The 20,634-nt window shown below is 37.2% G+C and overlaps 1 protein-coding gene across 2 annotated transcripts in view; it reads right to left on the bottom strand.

Annotated features, from left to right (window-relative positions):
- The window catches only part of pcbp4 (poly(rC) binding protein 4), a 58,289-nt gene continuing 37,655 nt past the window's right edge, over positions 1-20,634 (bottom strand). The window contains exons 6-14 of one of the 2 annotated variants that reach the window (XM_088636645.1): positions 18,365-18,496; positions 17,901-18,029; positions 15,210-15,284; positions 13,019-13,090; positions 10,402-10,443; positions 9,703-9,781; positions 8,161-8,213; positions 4,083-4,252; positions 1-2,767 (exon numbers count right to left, since the gene is read on the bottom strand). In XM_088636645.1, the coding sequence (XP_088492771.1) occupies positions 2,440-2,767; positions 4,083-4,252; positions 8,161-8,213; positions 9,703-9,781; positions 10,402-10,443; positions 13,019-13,090; positions 15,210-15,284; positions 17,901-18,029; positions 18,365-18,496 (1,080 nt within the window). In that variant the 3' untranslated portion in view covers positions 1-2,439. The remainder of the gene's footprint in view (positions 2,768-4,082; positions 4,253-8,160; positions 8,214-9,702; positions 9,782-10,401; positions 10,444-13,018; positions 13,091-15,209; positions 15,285-17,900; positions 18,030-18,364; positions 18,497-20,634) is intronic. The other variant, XM_088636646.1, reaches the window with a different exon arrangement.

Here is a 20,634-nt window from a genome sequence, read left to right as displayed (position 1 = left end):
GCAGGTTAATGCATTATTGATTTATTTGAAGGGCATTGCTCAAACAACAAAAATTAAAAAAAAAATCACAAAAAATTCTAAAGTATTTGTGGTAAACAGAAATGATTAGCGTTTGTATGAAAACAACACTATTTAGGAAAACATTTTTTAGTATTAGGAAAACATTTTTGGCCTTCAGTTCAAAATACAATTTTCAAGTGCAAATTTGTTGGTGTAAAAGTTAGGATTGTTTTGTGTGTGAAAGCTGCTGTGCTGAATGCATGGATGCTTCTTAATTTGGTTCACAGAATCTGGGGTAACAAAAGAACAAGCTAATGAGGTGGTCTGAGTAGCCCTTTCCCATTTGCAGCTGTGCACTGCTGTGAATATATGGGAGAATAAAAAGTTGTAAAAACCAGAAGCAGATGTTTTGCATAGACAATAAGGCCAGTCATATTCATGCAAATTAAGTCTGTTGGAGAAAAAAAAATCAAGGTGTGCATACCTTACCAAAGCTTGTTGGAAAATTGGAAGATAAATTCATGAAACTGCATTTTAAAAACTGCTTTAAAAGGTTAATCTCTTAAATAATGTGAAAACTCATGTTTAATTTAATTAGATTAATTTAAATTAATTAGATCCTGTTTCCCATTTATGGTTTTACAGTATCTCTGATTTGTTTTCATTCCAGCTGAGTCCTTTCTTATTTAAGCTTATCGAACCTTTAATTTAATTATTATTCCAAAAAGGTTTCAGCTATTAAGGTAGTCTTGAGCTCTGGCATGAACTCTGTACCAAATGCTGGACATTTTTTATTGTATGTATTGTGAGGTGGAATTTATTATGAACAGTTGTCTAAGAATGGTTGATTTTTATGGGATTGTTTGAGACATTTGGCACAGGAATGCATCATTTAATACCTGATTTTGTACATCATTAATGACACCCCAATTAGGAATAATTTCCTAGTTTAGAAAATTATGGGAGAGCAAAAATCCTAAAACAAATTGAAGGGGAAATTAATTTGCCCCGTTTCTTGTAAATATTACTCATATGAGGGAATTTCTAAAAGTAAGATCTAAGTGTAGAAAAACAAGTGGATAAATTAATGGTTCAGTAATTTATATATATAAGGAGCTGAGATGGAACAAAAACAAAAGCACCATGACTGGGAAACTGTTTAACTGGATGCCACTTGCCACAGTCACATTCATACAGTAGGTGCATAAACCTGTTTCACACTTTAGTGTTTTATCATTTTATAGCATTTAAATGTTAATTTCATATGATGTGCTCCTTTACTCATGCACCAGTTGAATGTAGAGCAGGAACAGAAGTATCCAATCCTGGTTCTGAAGGGCTGGTGTGTATGTGGGTTTTAATTCCAACTCTTCACTTATCAAACCAGCTGGTTACTGGTTTAACTGGACCAGTTTAACAGCTTCTCCCAGCTTATCACGTGCTGTTGCGAGACTTGGAACAGTTACAAACACACAGGCCCTCCAGCACACCTGTGATGTAGTTTTTTTAGTAAGCTTGTAATCTTCTAATGTCACTCAGTATTTTTGTAAAGGCAGAGTCAATTTGAAGATCTAGGTGCTGACACTAGAGGGACAAATCAAATAACTAGATAGTTTCTATTGCCAAAAGATAATTTCATGGTGAATAATTATCTTTTAAGCATCTTTGAAATGCAGAAATAAAATGGGACTGGCTGTAGTATGCGTTATTAAATTAATTTTAATGGTTTGATACATTTTAGAAGTGGCAGCACACTCTTCCTGTAAAACACTAATATGGTAATTTTTAACCCCACCTCTTTTTAGGAACGACTGCAAGTTTTCTTAATGCCAACAAGCTTTTTTGTAAAGCATGAAACAACTGCCTGTTTTGTATCATCAGTCGCAGGTCTCCAAAACTTGTGTATATACCTGCCATCATTTCAGAAATAATAATAAATAAAGTAAACAAAACTACACATTTAAAATAAATGCATTGAAACTGCCTTTTAAAAAACATACGGCAAAGAGGTTTCAAGCTGTAGTCATTTTAAAAACAATTCAATTTATACATTTCATATATATTAAAAAAAATCATAAAGTCATACAGGAGCATACACAGACATTATTGTATAAAAGCAGATACATACAGTTAGCTTCAGTGACCAGTGTATCATTTACAAACTCTTTGAGGAAATAACTTCTTTTGTTCTCATTTGTTTGTCAATAAATAGTGGAGAGTGAGAGAGGTGGGACAGAATAAGTCTGACTTCAGAGACCTTCCTGCTGGCAAATATTTGCTGACTTCCTCAGTGTCCTCTCCACTGTTTAAAGAGGACACCTTATAATGCATTTCTAGGCTACAAAATGAAAAAGCTATCCAGTCTCTGATAAAGATTTCTATCCAGCTAAATCCAGGCAGGGGAAATAAAGAGGAAGGAGATCATCTTGTCAGGGGACATCAGTAGGGAGCAAACTTCTGTCTCTCTGGCTTCTTGATCCCATTGGCTGAAGAGATTTTGGCCGTGTAGGAAGCTAGGGTCCCATGGGCAGTGGGGGCAGCGGCAGGGGCAGACAGTGCCAGGAAGGGGACGGATTTCATTCCCAGGATGCTGGAGAGGGGGAGGGCGTAGGGGGCGCCCAGCATTTGAGCAGGGGGCATGGCACCCATGGCTGCCAGGGCTGCAGCCGAGGACGATGCGGGGGAGGCGGGCTGGGTGAAGGTCATGTTGAGGTCAACGGGACTCGTGATGGAAGAGGACTGGGCGGTGGATTTGGCGGTCTCTAAACTGCAAGGCGAGGAAGAGGAAGACGGAGGGGGGGTGTGGGGAGGGGGGGGGAAGGTGGGGTGGAGGGGAATGGGAGAGACAAGAGGAGAGGGAGATTGGATGGAAAAGGATTAGAAGGTTAAATAAAAGACATGTTAAAGAAAGAAACCAAGAGAAACTAAAAAAAAATCATAAGAGGTGTTTGCTGGAGGTTGCAACAGATTATTTAAGGGGCCTCAGTTCTCATGGGGGAGGTGCTGTTTAATTAAGGGAGATGGCTTGGGTTGGGACTTGGGAAGAGGAAACAAAACATTTTCAGATTAATTACGGTTTGTGTATGCAGGTTTAAAGGTCTGAGTCAGTGAAATGTTTGGTGGTTTTAGTCTTTCATTTGAATCTGCTGTCTAGTACGTTTCATGTTTTATCTGTAGCCACCTCACTGTAAATTCATCGGGGAAGAAGTCTTGTTGGAATAAACAAGACACTGCATTCTGCTGTGCCTCCTTTCAGTGACAAAATAAAACTGAATTTTTGAATGATCACTGTTTCAGTTATTAGTACATCAGACCAAGCATAAGAGTTTAGAAAAAAGAGTGGTCAGAGATCCATGTGAATCATTCTGAAACCTATAATACATAAATGGCTGAATAACAATTTCCACCTTGATTATTCAGCTCAATACACACCATATTTGTTATACTTCTTGGGTGACAAATGTAGCTGAATGTTGGACAATTTGCAGAGAATGAAGTATTATACTGTAGGTATTGTGGTTTTCAGAAAAACAAAATATAGAATTTTATCTTTTAATCTCTTAGATTTGTAATATTCACATTGATCTCCAAGCCCTAATATCTTAAAAGCTGCGCATTTGTGTCTTACAGTAAAAAATTAAAAATTCTGTTTTATAGTGTTACAATACTTAAACTGGTCTGTTATACTGTATCATTCAGATGAATCTTATTTTGTTTTGTAACAATTGAGCAAAGGACAAACATAGGCTACAAGACTCCAATTATAGCCCTGCTAACAAGTACTTCATTCCTGACCTTCAAGCTCATTCACGGAATGCTAGGGGTCATCGCCAAGTAAGGTAGTGCAAAACGTTGTGAATTTTGGGGCTAAAGTAAGACATTTAAACCTCATTCCACTTGTCCATTCATTCCCCAAGTTCCAATGTTTGCCCTTGCTCTGCAGCTACCTGTTCTTTATCAGTGACCTGTGCTGATTGGTGAATCTGCTTTATCTTAAAGAGCTTGTCAAAATTGCTGAGGAATAGTCTTTTTAGACCGACTTAAGAGGGAGTTCAGACTGCGATTCTGGTGCCATTCCTTACCACGATGTGATGAGGTACTGTGCCAAGTTGATGCTAATTGGTGACCCAGTGATGGTGACATGCCGGTCACTCGTCCCATCGAGCTGGCTGCCGATTTTAATCTGGGCTCCCGAAACTTGCCTGATCTCATTGATTTTGGTGCCTTGTCGCCCAATGATTGAACCAATCAGCTGGAACGAAAGAGAAAAAATAAGATCTTTCAAAATAATGTAAAAGCACATCATTGCAGTGCAGGTTTTTCAGGATTATTGTATAATATTCCAAGTGTTTATATAGGGAAATGATCAAATAAACCTAATTCCCTTGGTGCATTTAGTTAATATATCCCATCTCTCTTATCCAGCTTGTTTAGAAAGTGGCATCAAAAGTTTTTAAATGGTATAAAAAAGCAAGAACACATAACTGCACACCTGTGCTAGAAATTAAAAGTACTAATATGCTGAAATATCTCTAATGTTAGGTTTACTAGTGTCCAAGACATTACTGAGAGGAAAATCCCACTTTCCCAATAACTTTCCAGGATGCATTTAATGTTCATAATATTGCCATCTTATTTGTCTCAATTCTCAGTATACTGTAACATGATTCAGTCTATCATTTGGTTCTTTATCAGCTGATTTTCTATTTCCAATCCCTGGTCAATTTCAGTTCCTTCGGGTTCAGTAAATTAGCCAGAAAAGTGCACATTTGTCTCTCCTAGATCCACATGGCTAAGTGGCTATTGATTTTCAAAGCTGGGCAACTTTTGCAAAGTATCGCTTAGTGAGCAAGATTTGAAAATCATTCTCTACTAGCTAATGGAAACCATCATGGAAAAATGTTTTAGCCTAAATGGGCTAAGTAATTATCACTGTTTTATTTTTAGTTGGCATTTTGCCTTATCTTTACAAACTGGGTGGAAACCACTTTCTGTTCCTAATTAGTTTGAATTAATTTAATCTAAATGGAAAAAACAACAACTGGTCTCTACAACCTATGAAGCAAAAGTTGAATACATTTTCGTCAAACATGTTCAGATAATGTGTTCTCATTGCTTTGCATGCAAATGCGAATTAAAAGCTAAATCCTTAAATAATTTGAAAGCACTGTTAACCTTGCAGGACGTTTAGGATGATTCTCAGCAAGACAGTCATTGACCTGTTTATTATTAATTTACATAAAAAGCTAAATCTGCTTGTTCTGAAGCACATCCTTCCTCGGAAAAAAAAAGCACTGATGGAAAGGGAATACCATTGCTTGAGTAGAAGTCTGATCTGTTTGTGGTGTTACAGACAAAAGACTCTTGTAGACATTGTACTGATTATATATTAAAACAAACAAACGAATAAATATAAATGGACATACTGTATAACAAAGTATAAGGAAAGTTACTCAAGATTAAAGTGACAAACATGAAATACTGTTTGTAGCTCTTTGAGGAAATGGATCAAATGGCTGTGAAGTATAATCTTCAACTCTTGTCTACATAGATAAGTTAAACTGATACAAATCTCATGACAAGAAGTGCCGATAGTATACATTTTAATAAAATGTGAAACCAATTTGTTGGATTTTAATATGCAGATGGTTTAAGATACCAATCTAGGTGTAAGCATGTTAAGCTATAAAGGAGCCTTATATGATATTTTGTAGTGGGGTGGCCATAAATTAAAAAGTACAATAAAGGAAATATTTTGATAGCACACTATATTAATAACCAGTGGTGTTTATTTTGATTACTGACCCAGTAGGATTTGTCTAAACCCTAGACGGGTTATGAGCATGCCCCCGTCTCCTCGTTTTTAAGCTTTGTCTGGATAGATTCCACCACCTCCTGATCCACAGGGACCTAACTCAACTTCATCTGACTGGTTTACATTCAGACACAAATCCAGAGCTCAGTGCAAAGCCTTAACTCGGGCCATCCATGAGCCCTAGTGTAGGCAAGGATAACTTCCAACTTCCACTGCATCAACGTGTTGGCAGCTTGGCATGCCTCTGAAGGACAGATCCCCTTTTGTTCTCCTTCCCATCATAGAGCTGTGCTTCACCCGGGGGCTGAAGAGAGCATTCCTTTCCACAGGAGTCACAAGCCTTCACAGCGCCTGATTTGTCACACTGGCAGTGGCGTGGGGGGCTATTAATGGAATTGCAACTGATGAGGTTAGGAACTTGTAGACAGGCAAGCAGACCTGATGCCTGAAGGGAAATCACCGAATAATTCTGCAGATCACATTTTCCACTCTTTTTGCTTTGAATATACAGTATGGCTACTGATTTTTTTTTACAGCAAATGTTTCCAAGTACTTCTTTAGGAGTGTTACAAAATCCTTTCTTTTTGTTTTAAAAAATTGGCTGTTGATTATTTAGTACATTATTCTCTCAAATAGATATTTTTTTTTAAAAAGGAGCATTAGACGAGATTATTTAAACCTTTTCCTTCCATTTTTATACTTATATTTTTAAGCAACTAAAAAGTATTGTAACTGCTTTCCATGGAGATTAACTACCATGTAGCAAATTCACCGTTTCAAGTGTTTGATTTAAGTCTTCTCCATATGGCCTTTATCCACACTACAACTGAACCAACATGATCCCAGAGCTATTCCACACAGGGCAGGATGAAGGAAAGAACTCTTCTTCCTCTAACTCAACTAACCAGCATTTGTTTGATAAGAGGGAGGAAACCAGAATACCAGAAAATTCACACACTGTAGATATAGGAAGACTATGCAAAGTCCACAAAGAGAGCTGCCCAGTCCAGAAATGAACCCAAGAGCTGTGAGGCAACAGCACCTAAGATCATACTCCCCAGTGGTTGATTTGAATATTAACAGGTGACAAAAAGGAACAAAATAATATTCATATGTACTGCAGTAATTTAAGTAATATACAGTATATAAATCATATACAGTATCTTACAGTATATGCTTGTTTTACGATTTAAGTTTGTTTTATGATTTAAATGTTAAGCCGTAACCTGAACATCTTTCCAAAAATGTCATACAACAGTCTGAATATCCTAACAGGGAACGTCTGTTGCTGTTTCTTCCAGATGAGGCTTCTTCTGCCTTCAGTGTTTACTGTGCTAGGCTTCCTGCAGTCATCTTACTTGCTTATTTGTTCCATTAGTAGATTTTGCAGAGCTCTCTTTGCTTTTTATACTGCCTGAGTCAGGAATTTAAGTAATAGAAGAACATTGTTGAACTCCACTAATGTGTCATAATTGCTATCCTTGAGCAAATGAATGTAATATAAGTCATTTGAACTTCCTTCTGTATTCTCAGAGAGAGTTCATCTTTAAATGTATGGTTGTGATTATTTAAAGATCTGTCATCCATCAAGCAAGAAAATCATAGGTCGAATTCACATTACACAATTTGAGTTGTGTTCGGTATCAGAGTGAATAGCTCTTCGGAGGATCTAAAAACAGTTATAACTATTCATTACGATAAGACACATCAAGAAATAGAAATTGACACTTCTGAATGGTTAAAAAATGGACAAAAATAACTGGGCAAATGGAAGGTGACCATCATTAAAGGGCCAGGAGCCAAACCAAGCAGTTTAATGTTTTTGAAGAGTGTCAGTGATTTCAGCAACCTAGGGAATTTGAGTAGCCCCAGTCTGAAAATATCCAAAGTATTCCAAAGAGTTCTTGAAGCAGTGTAGTGTGTTTGAAAAGAATGGTTGAAAGACTTTTGCAATATTTACATTGTTTTTGACATTGTGCTTTATTATATTTAACATTCCTAAGCCATTCTTCCAAGCCACCTTGAAGGAATGCATGAGACTCGGAAGAGAAGACAGGTGATTAAGAAGTGACACTCAGTTTCTTATCCCATGGGTCCTTGGTAAGGAATTACTCTTAAAAAAAGCAAATCGGTCACAACTCATGTGTTTTTTTCTAATATTGATGAATGGAAAAACTTCATTTGTAAGCCAAATACCCAGAGGTTTTGAAGATGATGATGGCCACAAATCTCAAATGTGAAATGCTCTGATGGTTATGTGGCAAAAAGAGGAAAGATTTAATCTAGCTCTGGTGATTAACTCAATTGATTCAGTCCTGGAATAAAATGTACACAATTTAACTTACATCATTTGGAATGAGGAGCTCCTGGGATGTTGTCTGTGAACTGGATTCCATTCCTACAGAGAAAATTAACTGCAATCAGTGTTTTGAGGGACACATTATCTGCATATAATAGGTTTGAGAGTGAATTCTGTAGTCTAAATACTGTATAAAACTTTTATTTTAATTCTGAATGATGTCCCTGCCTGACTACAGATAGGTATGCAGAAATATTCATATAACATTCCATAATTAAATTTGGAATTTATATCTTATTAGAGATGCTCTGTACAGAGGCCTTTCCATCACTAAATAATACACCTTTGAGCTGTTTACTTATTTGTTTTACCACTGTTTTACCATTCAATGGCCCAGTTGATGGATTACAATAACTGCATCCTGTTGCCACAGTTGAAACAGGGCTGTAAATCAACCCTTTGTATCATTTATGTATCATCTGTCCTTTGTTTAACCTTGTTTATCATATCTATCAAAACATTCTGATTACTATCACATGCCTTCCAGGTGACCATATCTTCAATCAACTTTATAATAAAAAAAACATTAGTTGTCTCTATGATTTATTCATTTTTGAAGTCACCAAAGTTTAATTTTATGATGGATTAGGTTTGCTCTGAAAAACCCTAAGAACAGAATTCCAGAATTGCCCATGAGCACACAGCCCATGCTTGCTTTTTCATTGCAGTATTCTGGACACTGTACAGTACCTGCATTTTATTTATCGCAAATCTGCGAGAATGTTTGCAGTACAAGAGGAGGACTTAAATAGCAGGGCCTTAAAATTATACTCAAACATGAAGCTAACATGGCTGAAGTGGCAAACGATTTAATTAACCCACACATTATGCTTATTTTAAGGTGCTGTCAGTCTCTTTAAGTAAAGTTCCTAACTGGCCTTGAAATCCTCTTGCTTGCCTTCAAATCCCTAATTGGACTAGCCCTACCTCACTCATCTAATCTTCAAGCTATGTATCTCCTCACATATATCATGTGCTTGATGACAGCTGGGTGTTCAAGAGCCTTACTCTGAAAAACTTTTATCTCGGGAGCTTTCTGTTACTATACTAAGAATGCCTTCCAAATTGAAAATAAGCTACAGACTTCATTCAGTCCTGTAGCTGTTGAAAACTGTTCGTATTTTTGCTTACTAGATCCCAGATATATTCACTCATAAAGTACTCCATGGTGTACATAAAGGAAGAAAACTAAAACAAAAACAAACATTTTTGATAGCCTGGCTATTGCAGGTCAGATAGAGACCCACAGTTTCTCACTGAGTGGTAATATACACAAAACAAATTGAAATAAGTGGTATACAGTACGTAAATCAATTGTAGTGCTCTTTTCCTTTTTATCAGATTTGATTAATTTTGATTCTCTATATTAATTGAACTTTTCCTCATTTTGTAATAAACATTTTGTGAGTGAGTGAGATAGCTCATATTTCCTGACTGACCGCCTTTAAGTTTTGTGCCACCCTTGGGGAATCCCCCCCAGTATTTCACTCTCCTGCAGCCCTGGGCCTCATGCCAGGCAGATACGTACCCTGCAGGACAGGGGTGGCTGTCTGGCCTAGGGGACCAAGGGCACCCTGCTGCATTGACAGCTGGTGGAGCTTCGCCAACTACAACACAGACAGAGACAGGGAGAGGGAACAAAACACAGCATTCACTCATCACATAGCATCACAGACTGAGCTATACTCCACAATAGACACTTACAAAAATGTGGCACCTGTTTGACTGGAAATACCTGAGAAAATAAATTATGCCATCAGGAGGATCAGTGATTAATGAGAATTTAGATATGCAAAGAAGGTGACATAGACTAGATATTGCAAGCCTTGCCATATCCAAATGAATATCACAGTACTATATTTTTTGTTTAAATGAGGATTTGATAGTGTGATAGGGACATTTATTCAAAATATGAGTGCCTTGCATCTCCTTCAGAGAGAACTTTGTTTTTTTAACATCAGGGCATTTACACTTTTTTGTCTACTTTTCTGTGTGTCTGTACATCTCACAACACATTGCACCAATGAGCTGCCAGGTTAATAAAGAAATCGCAGTGCCATTGCAAACTGGCAAGTGTCACTTTCCTTGGGATGTTTAAATATCCTGAGTGAATACAAACGGTAAATTAATTAGTCAGTGTAGCCACAAGAGATTTTAACTGAGGTTTTCTGTGTATTTAATCTGACAAAGGAACACCTGCAGGTATAGAGCAGGATTAGAACCTTACCTCTGAATGCGGAATGGCATATTGGTTCTGTACTGTGTAGGCCTGTGAATAATTAAAAAAAAAAGCTTCATAAATCAAGGAGGAATCACATATGCTGTCACGCAAGCTCAAGTCGTAGTGAGTCATTAATTAACTGAGAGCAGCATTTCGACTGTGCGATGCTTTCAAGGAGTTTGTGTGTATCTATAGTACTGTACACAGCAGTGTAAAAATGTACATTGTGGAAATTGCTTAATACTGGTAATGATCCGAAGGTTGGCCACATCTACAAACTATTCAGGAGGCACTTTTCACTTTCCACTGCTTGCAGAGTAAGACCTTTCTTTAAGCACATACAGAAAGCATGGTTTGGTGAAAGGTCAAGCTTTTTTGTTAAAATAACAAATGCATTTTTCACAGATGACATCCAAACTTAAATTAATGGACTAAGATTCACCTACAAGTGGCTGGGGATTTAAGGACATTATTAAGGAAAGCAAAGCATATGTAAAATGACAATGCAGTCATAAAGGTTGGTATTTTTAAAACACTGTCTTATTTATTGAGCACGGGGTTTTGGCTTGTGTAAGTTGCCTCAGAAAACAGTAGTTCACAAATGTTTCCTGTCACACGATTTTACCCATAAAGTTTGTTTCATATCTTCTTCCAAAAAAGGGGTAGAAATCCTGAGCATTAAAAGATTTGGTCTTGCTACACTCCACTCCCTTGGAACCCAGATAACAGTAAGAAACTAGTCCTTTGGCACTGTGGAATAACTTCACTACTGCCTAGGGAGTGGTGCTGTGGGGCTTTAAAGCTGGAGCAGTCTGTGATAATCAAATTCCAATGGACTCAAAGCAGTTCTTGTCAATGTAAAAACATAAGAAAGGTTACACATGAAAGAAGGACAATCAGCCCACATAGTTCATTTGCTTACTACAGTACCAGCTGAATTGTACAAAGATCTCATATAAATGTTTCTTGAAAGGAACTAGTGTATAAGCTTCATCTATATGCCTGGACTGTTCCTGATTTCCATAGCCCTGTTTGTGAAAAAAGTGTCTGCTGTTCACTGTTTTAAATGCACTTCTCCATAATTTCTCTTCTTTGGTTTGACTTTCTCTATTCATTTTGAAGATTAGGAGTGGCTTTTTCAATACACTCGAGGAATTTGAAAACCCGAATCACCCTCATCTGTGAAGAACCAAACTAGTGCTACACCTCATGAAAGGTGTTGCTATAGGACTGAAAAGAAGATTTGCTCTCTGGTGCACTGACACACTGAGGCAATTTATTGTGTCAAAAATCATTTCACAGAAATCTGACAAAAAACGTAGTAGATACAAAAGCTTTTGTCTTCATAACTGTTACTTTAAGTACAGGGCAGGCAGTTAATGTCTCTAAACATGTTTAGCGTAAGATGCGTTGCTAGAATGGCATGTGGTGATCTCATTGTAGTATGTCTGGTGTGGAAGTAGGGTAAAACATAGTGACCGGCGATGCATTAGTCTGAGCCACCCTAGGCCACCAGTGATCTTTACATCATTAAAGCAACCACTTTTGAATCCCTCAGGACTGCTGTGGCCATCTGTGATCATCACTTCTGACAGTGCTGCTTGTCCATATTGCAGGGGAATTAGATTTCTCTGCATCAACTGTAGCTGTGTGGGAGGTTCAACTTAAATGATTATTTTTCCATTTCTGCTTTCAGCTCTGCGCTCTTTAATAATGTATTAAAGCATTAATTGTCCCTTCACAGAACCACTTTATGCTGCGTAATCTCTTCATCTCTCACATTCAAGAGCTTCATTTGCAGGTTTTGCCGTAGTGCTGACAGTAACCATACCCCTGCCAAATAGTATTTATCTGCAGTTAATGCACAGATACACTTACAGTTATACACTTCAGGTTCTGTGCTCTGGAAGAGTGCTGCCATTCTTTTTTCCGTGCATTGCACTTCACCTCCTCTGCCAGTCAAGAATGCACACGCTTGGAGTGTAGTTCTATTATAAGTATATGAGCTTATGCCTGATGTTTGCTTTGGTTAAGGGAAAGCTGAACATTTAATTTTTGATTTGTCATTTCATATGGGCTTATGTTTGATGTTTGCTTTAGTTGAGGAAATGCTGAGAATTTTTTTATTTCTCAGTTCTTTTCTGTTATTTTCTAATTCTAATTCTGTTCTTTTAAAAACTACAACATGTTATTAAAAAGTAAAGCAACACTGATTCATCTAAAATTGCTTGCTTTTCTATTTTTACTCATATTTGAAGCCCATGGATGCTCTTTACATACTTTGAACCAAATGATTGTTTCATTTGTATTATGATTCCTGATATTAATACTTTGATCTTATGTCAATACTTTGATATGACTAGCTATGGAATTATTTAATATTACAAAACCTACCTCCTATGAGATGGATGGATTTTCCCCAAGTTATTTCTAACCGTTGCAGTGTTTATGAAGAACCCAGTTCCTCCCTGGCTCAAGGCTGTGTGCAGCTGCAACATGCGCAATTCAAAATAAAAGTTCCCTAGATTGCCCTCGCTTGTGTATGCCTGCTCAGTTGAGGGAGGCTATTTTAAAACACTTGCAAGGCTGTCTTTCCTCCTGTCCATTCACAGATCATACTCACTTGTTGCAGCTCCAGACTTCCTTGAGCCATTGAGAAAAGTGGGTGTGACCCAAAATCAGAGGCTTCGAAAACCTTAAAATACACACAGGAAAAAAAAAACAGACGAGAGCTTTCAGCTAAATGATACATTTCAAAGGGGTGGAATTCTAACAAAGCCACAAAAGTGGATGATATTTTTACAAGCTCGGAAAATAAAATTGGAAAAACAGAACTTTCCGGTTTAAAACTATATGTTGTATGCATGCTGAAATGTAAATGTTAGATTTTGTTTTCTTCTCAGTGGAAATTTAAGCCATCTACATTTAACTTTTAATATATTTTCTACAAAGCATTATTTTACTGATAAAGGCAAAGTATTACCAATCTGTTAACAACTATAATACAGTATAAGAGACAACTATTCGTCCTTCAATTGCATTCCCAACCAGCCACAACCCAGTTCCAGCCCTAACTCCATGCTAAAATGTAAATCTAAACTAAGGTAGTTTTAAAATTACACCCAAGAAAGTGTCAGTGTAAAGTAATGAAAGACTGTATAGCTACTGTATATTGAGATGCATTAAAAATGCAACATATTCCAACCATCATTTATTGTATTTTTAATGCCTCTTAGTATATCAATGGTAATCAAATTAGCGTGAACAGAGGTATTTCTGGTTTGATGTGGAGAGCAGAGGGGACAGAAATAAGATATAGAATGGACCAAAGGAGAAAAAAGAACAGTAGTCAGTTTATGAGCTAGTTAATTAGTCAGAGGTGCACAGACTGTAAAATTACTTTTGGAGGCCCGGTGTTGCTGCACTAGATAAGCAATCTTAATATGAACACTGAGTCAAACTTAAAACAGCTGTAATAAATTGGTTGAGAAATAACATGAGTGTGAGTGTGGAGCGTTCCGTATAAAAGACTAAATTGCATGCATGTCAAAACTCCAGTCTCTGTTAGAAAAGGGACTTATTTAAAGCTGTTTGAAAACGTGGGAACTCTTTCTTCAGTTCAGGTTTTTGTAGCCTGCATACAGTAATACCTTCTTAGTATGTACTGTACATACAGTAACATGCAATGACAGCATTCATTGACCTTTATGATCATTCTTCCCAAAGATAGAACAGGTTTTCATAATAACCTCAACTCAAAATATAAGTTATAACTCTAAAGGTAACCCTAACCACAAAGTTAAAACTAAGTGCACATAATAGCATGCACTTTCACACATCTTATTTGAAAACTCTAACACGTGTGTATTTGTCTCTGCATGTCTTTCAGATCAATAGTCATAAGGGAATATCAATGTTCTTACAATGTTTTGAGTAGCCCCCAACAGGCTTTTATGCAGGGTTCATAAAGACCAGTTTTCATCATTGATTTTTAAAATGAATTTGCTATTGCCAGTTATTCATTTTAATATACCCACCCAATTTAAAGTCTCAAGTGTTTTATGACCTAGCTCTCTAGCAATGACTGTTGTAGTCACTAAGGAAAGACTGAGATGTGTAGTCACTCCTATGACATGCTTTCTTGTAGACCTGTTTGTTACTTGACATGCTACAAACTTCATAATGCATGATAGAAGAGGTAGCACTGACAGGAGAAGAGGCATCTCTCACTGACATCACTGAAACCTAGCAGGCCCCTGGCAAGTTGAAAAATTAGAAGACTCTAGCTCACTAATTTCCAGTTCAGCCCAGTAGCTGTTTGTTACTGTTTGTGGAGTCCCTATTATTGTTGGTAAGTAACCCAGACATAAACCTATAACATCTCTATAGAACTGAACCTGAGCCCTGAGCTTGCACTTTTACTGGTATATTCCTTGTTGGTCCATAAACAAAATAATGTAGAAGCCATTTTTCCAAGATACTCTATTTATTTCACATGAACAGCGACTGAATGAAAGGTGCCTCCTTATGCTCAAATGAAATCATGTTCTTCCTGGATTACAAAAAATGATTAATTGAATATTCATGAATATAATTAATCATATCCTTAACTGCATGTTTGACCACAAGGCAATCAATTGTAATGCACATAACCAACATAACAGAATCAGACATAATCCTTTGGCTTTACAAATAAAGTTCAGTTCAGATCCACAAAGTTTGCTCAGATCCACAGTGTGCACTGACATGCTGGGAGATGATGCTTAATAATGTAGGGCACAAGTCAACACCAGGCATCTGTTTTACAGACTTACTTGATTTCCAGCAAGGAGTACTGCTCCTGGGGCAGGACTGGGGCGATATGGAATAGTGGCACCCTTTGGTGGAGACTGCAGAAAGCCACAAGAAAAGTGAGAGAAAAACAATTATAATAGAAATTAACACAATAAAAGTTAGAGGGAACAGTTTGGGTACAAAGAGAATTTTTATTATACTAATCGTGTAAAAGAAAAGCAAGATAATTGCACTACAGATGTATTTACCTCAGCATTCTGCTAAAACCAGTGAAGTTGTTAACTCTTGCATGGGTTTTTTTGTGTATATATTCTGTATTCAAGCCCCTTTCAAAATACACAAAATAACAAAGTGTTTTTTGTACAAAATATCAGTAAACTGTATTATAAAAGGACAAAAATCAACTTAAAAATCCAAAGCATAAGCATATTGTCATGTGGTGTAGTTTTAAACCAGCTAGCTTGTGACATACTGTAAGAGAGATGGTTATATTTTACTTTAACCTGCCTTTTTAAAGGCTCACCTAAAAGTCGGTGCCTTACTCCTATTATCTGTATAACCTGTGGACTAATCATTAATGTCTTGCTAATATGTAAAGTTAAGAGTTCTTTCAGCAAGACTTGCATATTAACACTTCATTAGCATTAACAATGAAATTATTTATCTGGCCTCACATAAAATGCTTTAGTTTTTGGTATTTACCAGCTCTGGGGCAGAAACATTTACTTAGTCACAGGTAACAGCAATGACTTAAAAAGCTTATTTCACATTTTTTCCTCTTTTTTAGGAACTCTGGTAGCTCCACTAATGTTTTTAGTGCAAAAAATAAACATCTATATCTTTTCCATATCAGTCTTTTTGGGTAACAGGGATTACATTTTGCTTTAGATTACATTTTGCTTCTAAGAAGCAAAGATCCTTATACTCTGCACAGTTGTATTATAGGAATGTTTGATCATATATGTGTGGGACAAATACATATAGTTTTTGTTTGTACAAAGTACTAAATAACAATGAATGGGACCTAAGACGTCTGACAGTTGAAATGATTTGGATACTTTTCTGAGTATCAGCTTAATTATTAATATTTTAAACCTGATTCTCTAGTTTTCTAACAGCAATGCAGTTATTTAAAACCAGGCTTTCCAGATAGATTATCAACCAAATGCCCTCATCTCTGTTCATGTTTTAGGTCACTGCATCAATTATTGATGGAATTAGCCTTGCTAATCAATATAACAGGCAGCCGACTAAAGTGAAGCAGGAATGCAACCATGTTACTTTTACCTTTAGGAAAAAGAAAATATAAATCAGCTATAAACAGCTAGAAAGTAATGCAATTACTGAATGAAGGCACACATTAATAGGGCTAGAGCATTAATTTGTATAGTCTTCCCCAGTGGGTGTTTTCAAAGAATGCTTTACAACAAGCAAAAATACTTTTAATAATCCCTATCTGTTACATAGTAAAACTGCTTTTTTTGTGTAGTGCTATAAAAAAAAAACTTAATGATGACAAAACCTTCCAAGACAAATGTGCTGTTTTAGATGAGAACAGCACCACACAGAGCACCACTTTAACCATTTTTAGAACCAAGTGGAAGTGAGTTGCAGACATGCTGTGTTGAACTATGTGGTTTATTTATCAAGGTGATAGGGTTTCAGCTTCTGCATATAAAATGTGTCTTGTGTGTACAATTAAAGCAGTTTTATTGCATTTGTTTGCATAATTCACATCTTAAAACAGGTGGCATGCGCCACTGGCCATGAATTCAAATTCCAGCAATGGATCAGAATAGCGTTTGGCTTGCCGCTGCTCCATTCCAGCTGCAAAATAATGTGAAATTTCATGATGTCCTACATGTAATAAATATTTGGCTCAATTTGAGATGCATTTAATTAATATTATTGCCCATAACATGTTGCCACTAATCATTATTTTACTGTTTCAGCACACATTCATGCTTTTAATCAACAATAAAAATGACGATAAATTAGATATAAATCTAATGGAAGGGAGACATCTGAGGTCAGTATTAAAGAATATCTACATATCTGCAGCTGACTCATTGTAAGTACACAGGGCAGTGCAGGTAAAGTGAAGACATTTGATGAAGCAAAATGATATATGCTACTGACAATGTAAAATAAGTTTAATATTCAGATATTGCCACAAGAAAAAGGACAAATGGAGCCATTTAAAAGTTTAAATAGTACTTCCAAGGTTTTGCATTACTATACTGTGTAACATAATTTAAACCACCTTGCTTTTTGTGATTTTTAGGAGAGAAAAAAAAACTGCTTGAATTGTTTGTTTAAAAATGTCTGTCCGTTATTGGAAAGCTGCTCATCCTGGCAAGCCAGAATATATCCTAAAAACACAGGGTAGAAGGTGAGACTGAGAGCACATGGCTAATCTCTATCTGAACAGGATGCCAGTACTTCACAGGACCATGGAGAAAAGGACCTAACCATATGTTTGAGGAATATGGAGAAGTCTGGAGCTGGCGTGAAAACACAAGAGACAAATTCAAACTCCCCAGACAGATGCCCGGTGCCGCAACTCAACCCAGGTCTCTGTAGCTTAGAGGTAGCAACACTAACTACCACAGTACCATGCTAGGGCGAGTTAGAACAATCCAACTTCAAGAAAATGATATTCAGTATGTGAGTTTAAAAACGGAGAGAAATTTAGAGACAGGAGCTCGTACCTCCAGTATGACTGTGCAGATGAGTTTGACACACTGTATGATGGCCTCCTGGGTTCCAGATATCGTCACTCCCCTCTCTGTAGAATTAGGCAGTAAGTCTCCTGCTACCTGGACCTGTGCTCCTGTGCTCTATTGTGGTTGGAAACCAAATGGAAGGAAAAAAGCTGCATTTAGAAACACATATTCTTGTGGCCACTTTCATCACTCCCAACAATATCAGTACATTACACTGTAATGTTCCCACTGCTCAGTCTTGCAGCATAAAGCAGCCACCCCAGAAGCAGACAGTAAGACAGGTGTTAAAATTAGTAGTAGCAGACCCACGTGAAAATGGGGATTATTTTTGTGTATGGGTCCATGACACTTTGAGTTACTAAAAAAAAAAGCTTTGGAATGCTAATGTATGAAACATGGAACAGTCTTTGAAAATGCAGAGATGCCAACAACAGGCAGTCAGCACTGACCTCTCGGATCTCCTTGATCTTGGATCCTCCCTTGCCTATCAGCGAGCCACACTGGCTGGCGGGGATGACAAGACGCAGTGTGACTGGGGGTTTGTTGGTAACTGTGCCATTGGCCACCAGTGTGCTGAGGTCCTGGACAAGAGGAAGGGTTAGTCTGATGAGTTGGCAACACCTGACTGACTTGACGCCATAGCTTTGATATACTGTAAAGCCAATATCTATAATTTTCTCCTCAATACTGCAGGGTACTGCTCACATTATGACCCTTGACTGTGTAAGTACTTTTTAGTACAGTAGTTTGCAGAAAACAGCTATGAAATATTTCAACCTTATGCAATGTTTTTTTCTTGTACCCCCCTTGTATTTTTTTACTTGTTCCATTTAATAATTATTCTTTGAGGTTCTCTTGATTTTTGCTAAAAATACATTATTATTAACACATCAGCACAAATAATAGCTTCAAATCTTTTCACCAGTTGGGAGCGTTGTAAATTAGTGTTATACTATACATATTGCAGAGCAACACCGCTCTTGTTCCTCACGTTCAGTTCTGCACATACTGTAGTTAACACGGCAAGTTTCTATGCATAATGGAGGGGACCAAATCCAAGAAGGCATATAATAATATAACAAGAAAGAAGTGAAATCCCAGTAAAATTCACATGGATTAACAGTTAAGGAGGTGAGAGGAAATTGGGTAGCACACCATTTGGACTGCCGTAGTTCTCCAGATGCCCTGATGAAATGCACAGTGTTTGCTGATGTGCTTTATTCCTAACCATCGGCCTGGATTTTCTCTTTCTTGCTTGGTCCTATATAAAATTACTAACAATGTCTTAAGTCAACAGAAGCCCTAGGTCCTTAAGGTGACTTTAAGGTGTTTTGTACATGTAGTAGCCAACTGAATTCACAGTATGTAAATACAATATTTTTTTTTGATAGCTCTTGTAATACATTGTGAAATTGTAAGCCATTTCAGCAAGTGAATATTGTTTTTTCTATGTTAAATGGCTTGAAGTCCAACTAATATATTATTAGTTGTGGTTAAGGGCAAGTGTAATCAATGGTTATGTGCAAAATGAGGAGGTGTTCTTAGAGTGCTTGACAAGGGGTGTAAACTTACAGGTTCTGTTAAATCATGTGGATTCCTGTAGAAGTGATTCCTGTAATGTATGTATGGGTGGATGTCTGTTTATTTTTACTGATTATACCTTTTTGTCAGTCTCTGAGTGTAAAACATAGCTATTTGGATGCAGAACAAATTTCTAAGAAATCAGACAAAGTGTTATTGTATCATTAATGTCATACACCTAATGTTGTAGGCTCCCCATATCAAGTTTAGGTCAGATAACTGCATCTATTGGATGCAGTGCTGTCTATAAGAGTTTTCACAAGCGTTAGTCAGAGTAAGCAAGGCTTTCCAAAAGGCATTTTCTTTAATTAAGCCATGTAATAAATATCTGTTTCGAAAGTGACTGACGATCTGTGGAATTAATTAGTGAATGCCAGACTCTAAAGATGCAGGTCTTTAAAATGTACACAATATGCGCTGACTGTCAGTTCTCTGCTCATCAGTATGTGGAGAGAATGGCCTTATCATCGGAGCTTTTATCATCATAGTACACTTTGACTACGAGTGCCCATCCATCCATTTTCTAACTGCTTCATCCAATTCAGAGTTGAGGGGGATTCAGAGCCCATCTCGGCAAGCAACAAGGCGGGGCACACCTTGGGTGGGACGCCAGTCCATTGCAGAGCACATAAAGACATGAACCCACTTTCATCAGGGCCAATTTTCTCAGAAGCCAATTCACCCACCAGTATGTATTTGGACTCCTGGAGGAAACCACAGCATGTGGAGTAAAACCACATGAACACTGGGAGAAACATACTGTACATACACACACCACACAGACAGCACCACGGATCTGGAATCAACCCCAAAGCCCAAGTGTTGTGGGGCAGCAATGCTAACCACTGTCCTCTGTGCCGCCATGAAATTCTTAGTCTTACGACTAACAATCCACACCAAAGCATTATCCTTGCTTATGTCTAAATGTCTTCATTTGATTATACAGTATATATTCGACTTCACCAATGTTAATTTGTTAACATTTTGAAATGCCATTTTGACTCAAATAAAATGCAATTCACTCCTGATTGGCATCCACCATATTTAAGTCATACCCTACCATTCCTTGAAATCAATGTAGGCAAACAAATCACATTAAACAAAAGACTTGTTAACCTGCTAAGCCTTTATAACGTAT

Source organism: Lepisosteus platostomus, chromosome 6 (genome assembly GCF_059453375.1).
Source record: "Lepisosteus platostomus isolate fLepPlt1 chromosome 6, fLepPlt1.hap1, whole genome shotgun sequence".
NCBI classification, from domain to species: Eukaryota; Metazoa; Chordata; class Actinopteri; order Semionotiformes; family Lepisosteidae; genus Lepisosteus; species Lepisosteus platostomus.
Note: the sequence above shows the minus strand (reverse complement) of the source record. Positions and strands in the feature narration are given on the sequence as shown.